The sequence below is a fragment of the Chaetura pelagica genome, unplaced genomic scaffold (assembly GCF_000747805.2).
Source record: "Chaetura pelagica isolate M959 unplaced genomic scaffold, ChaPel_1.0 scaffold446, whole genome shotgun sequence".
Classification (NCBI taxonomy): domain Eukaryota; kingdom Metazoa; phylum Chordata; class Aves; order Apodiformes; family Apodidae; genus Chaetura; species Chaetura pelagica.
This window is the reverse complement of record NW_009953498.1, coordinates 38,606-42,082: the sequence shown is the minus strand read 5'-3', so window position 1 is coordinate 42,082 and position 3,477 is coordinate 38,606. Positions and strand designations below refer to the sequence as shown.

Genomic DNA, 3,477 nt, shown 5'->3' with positions numbered 1-3,477 from the left:
ATATAATATATAACATGTCATATATAATATATAACACGTCATATATAATATATAACATAAAATAGATCATATATTATATATTATGCATAATATAGAATTAGATATTATATCTAGTGTATAATATGTGATATATATAAAGTATGATATATAATATATGATATATAATATTTAACATGTCATAAATATGTTTAATTAATATACATTGTGCAATATATAATGAATAATATATCAGATATTGTAGAGTCTAGGTTTTACATATAATATATAAATATATATTACATTAAATTATATATTTACATTAAATTCCATTACATTAAATTCCATTAAATATTGCCATTAAATATTACATTAAATATTAACAATATTTAATACTTATTCTATGTTTTATATATAATATATAAATATATATTACATTAAATTATATATTTACATTAAATTCCATTAAATTAAATTACATTAAATATTGCCATTAAATATTACATTAAATATTAACAATATTTAATACTTAGTATTTTAATATTCTATGTTGTACATTTCAAATGAACCATTTTACATTTCATTCATTCATGACCCTAGAACCTCTCACAAATAATTTCTAACCCACTAAATCCTCGTTTCTCTTTCACCCATTTCATTTTGCTTTAATTCTCATCCCCTCGTCTATTAATCCGATTAATTGGATTAATTCCCATGGGTGTTTCATCTCAGGGTCCGTAGAACCTCGTGCCTCGATGTCCATAATAACACGTAGGATCCGATTCGTTCCCCATCATCCCCACCCATTTAATAATGGGGATCTCTTTAATGAGCAGTAATTACCCACTAATTATGAAGCTCCCCTGGGTGGGGACACTTGGAGGAACTCGAGGTGAGGAACCTCGAGGTGGGAGCAGGACCTGGGGGTGGCACCTGGAGAAGGGGCTTCTGTGCCCCCCACCAATGGGGGGACCGGGTCAGGATCTTCATCCATGATGGTACCTGTTTTTTGGGGCTACCAGAAGAATTTCTGGGGCTGTCAGCATCTTCTGGGGTGGTCCAGAAGGTACCACCAGGTCTCCAGGGTTCTTGGCTGCGGGATGTTGGAGCATCTCCCTTGGAATGGCAGCTTGGGGATGTTCCAAGGGTTGAGGGTGTCAACTCCACCAGGAGGTGGATGGTGGAGGGGAGATGGGGATGGAAGTGGTGGCACCAGAAGGTGGGTGGTGGGAGGGGAGATGGGGATGGAAGTGGTGGCACCAGGAGGTGGGTGGTGGAGGGGAGATGGGGATGGAAGTGGTGGCACCAGGAGGTGGGTGGTGGAGGGGAGATGGGGATGGAAGTGGTGGCACCAGGAGGTGGGTGGTGGAGGGGAGATGGGGATGGAAGTGGTGGCACCAGGAGGTGGGTGGTGGAGGGGAGATGGGGATGGAAGTGGTGGCACCAGGAGGTGGGTGGTGGAGGGGAGATGGGGATGGAAGTGGTGGCACCAGGAGGTGGGTGGTGGAGGGGAGATGGGGATGGAAGTGGTGGCACCAGGAGGTGGGTGGTGGAGGGGAGATGGGGATGGAAGTGGTGGCACCAGGAGGTGGGTGGTGGAGGGGAGATGGGGATGGAAGTGGTGGCACCAGGAGGTGGGTGGTGGAGGGGAGATGGGGATGGAAGTGGTGGCACCAGGAGGTGGGTGGTGGAGGGGAGATGGGGATGGAAGTGGTGGCACCAGGAGGTGGGTGGTGGAGGGGAGATGGGGATGGAAGTGGTGGCACCAGGAGGTGGGTGGTGGAGGGGAGATGGGGATGGAAGTGGTGGCACCAGGAGGTGGGTGGTGGAGGGGAGATGGGGATGGAAGTGGTGGCACCAGGAGGTGGGTGGTGGAGGGGAGATGGGGATGGAAGTGGTGGCACCAGGAGGTGGGTGGTGGAGGGGAGATGGGGATGGAAGTGGTGGCACCAGGAGGTGGGTGGTGGAGGGGAGATGGGGATGGAAGTGGTGGCACCAGGAGGTGGGTGGTGGAGGGGAGATGGGGATGGAAGTGGTGGCACCAGGAGGTGGGTGGTGGAGGGGAGATGGGGATGGAAGTGGTGGCACCAGGAGGTGGGTGGTGGAGGGGAGATGGGGATGGAAGTGGTGGCACCAGGAGGTGGGTGGTGGAGGGGAGATGGGGATGGAAGTGGTGGCACCAGGAGGTGGGTGGTGGAGGGGAGATGGGGATGGAAGTGGTGGCACCAGGAGGTGGGTGGTGGAGGGGAGATGGGGATGGAAGTGGTGGCACCAGGAGGTGGGTGGTGGAGGGGAGATGGGGATGGAAGTGGTGGCACCAGGAGGTGGGTGGTGGAGGGGAGATGGGGATGGAAGTGGTGGCACCAGGAGGTGGGTGGTGGAGGGGAGATGGGGATGGAAGTGGTGGCACCAGGAGGTGGGTGGTGGAGGGGAGATGGGGATGGAAGTGGTGGCACCAGGAGGTGGGTGGTGGAGGGGAGATGGGGATGGAAGTGGTGGCACCAGGAGGTGGGTGGTGGAGGGGAGATGGGGATGGAAGTGGTGGCACCAGGAGGAGATGGGTGGTAGGGATGGGTGAGAGTGGCTTCAGGAGAAGAAGGTGGATGGTGGAGGGTGGGACAAGGGTGGACGTGGTGGCAGCAGGATGAGAAGCTGGGTAGTGTAGGGGTGTTTGAGGGTGGAAGTGGTGGAGGATCAAGGTAGAATGGTGGCCCCAGCACAAGGGGGAGGGGGTGTGAGGATGGATGTGGTGGCACCAGGAGGAGGTGGGTGATGCAGGAGGGAATGAGGGTGGCCCCAGGAGGAGCAGATGGATGGTGGATGGTGAAGGATGAAGGTGGAGGTGGTGGCCCCAGCAGGAGCAGCTGGATGGTGGAGGGGATGACCATGGGGCTTGGTGGCCGTGGGGTGAAACATCAGCCCCCAGAGCTGGAGGACAGAACCAAGGGAGCTCCAAGATCCCACTGTAGGTGGGTGCAGTGGACATGTCTTCTCCCAGGTGCCTTGGGGAGAAGGTTGAGTGATGGGGACACCTCCATGGTGGAGCTGGGGGGGTGGGAACCTCACCCTCCTCACACCCCACCCCGGGGAGCGATGGTGGAGCAGAACCCAGGGGAGAACTTAACACCTCCTGGAGCTGGGATGACCCTGAGATGACCTTCACCCTCCATGACCCCACAATGACCTGGAGATGACCTCTGTGTCCCCCCTTGTGTCTCTCTTGCAGGGGTGGCCATCAGCACCTACGCCAAGTACTGCTACAACAAGTTGCAGAAGGCGGCGCTGACGGGAGCCAAGAAGGTGCGTCCAAGGGTTGGAGACCTGGAGACCTTCTGGGAACCTTCTGGGGTCCTTCTGGGGTCCTGGAGACCTTCTGGGAACCTTCTGGTGTCCTCCTGGGGTCCTGGAGACCTTCTGGGAACCTTCTGGGGTCCTTCTGGGGTCCTGGAGACCTTCTGGGAATCTTCTGGGGTCCTTCTGGGGTCCTGGAGACCTTCTGGG

General features: G+C 53.1%; 1 protein-coding gene across 1 annotated transcript in view; it reads left to right on the top strand.

Annotated features, from left to right (window-relative positions):
• The window catches only part of LOC104390216 (rho GTPase-activating protein 39-like), a gene marked incomplete at its 5' end in the record, with an annotated part of 60,259 nt that overhangs the window by 37,547 nt on the left and 19,235 nt on the right, over positions 1-3,477 (top strand). Inside the window, 1 exon segment of the mRNA XM_009999320.1 lies at positions 3,203-3,276. Within this exon segment, the coding sequence (XP_009997622.1) occupies positions 3,203-3,276 (74 nt within the window).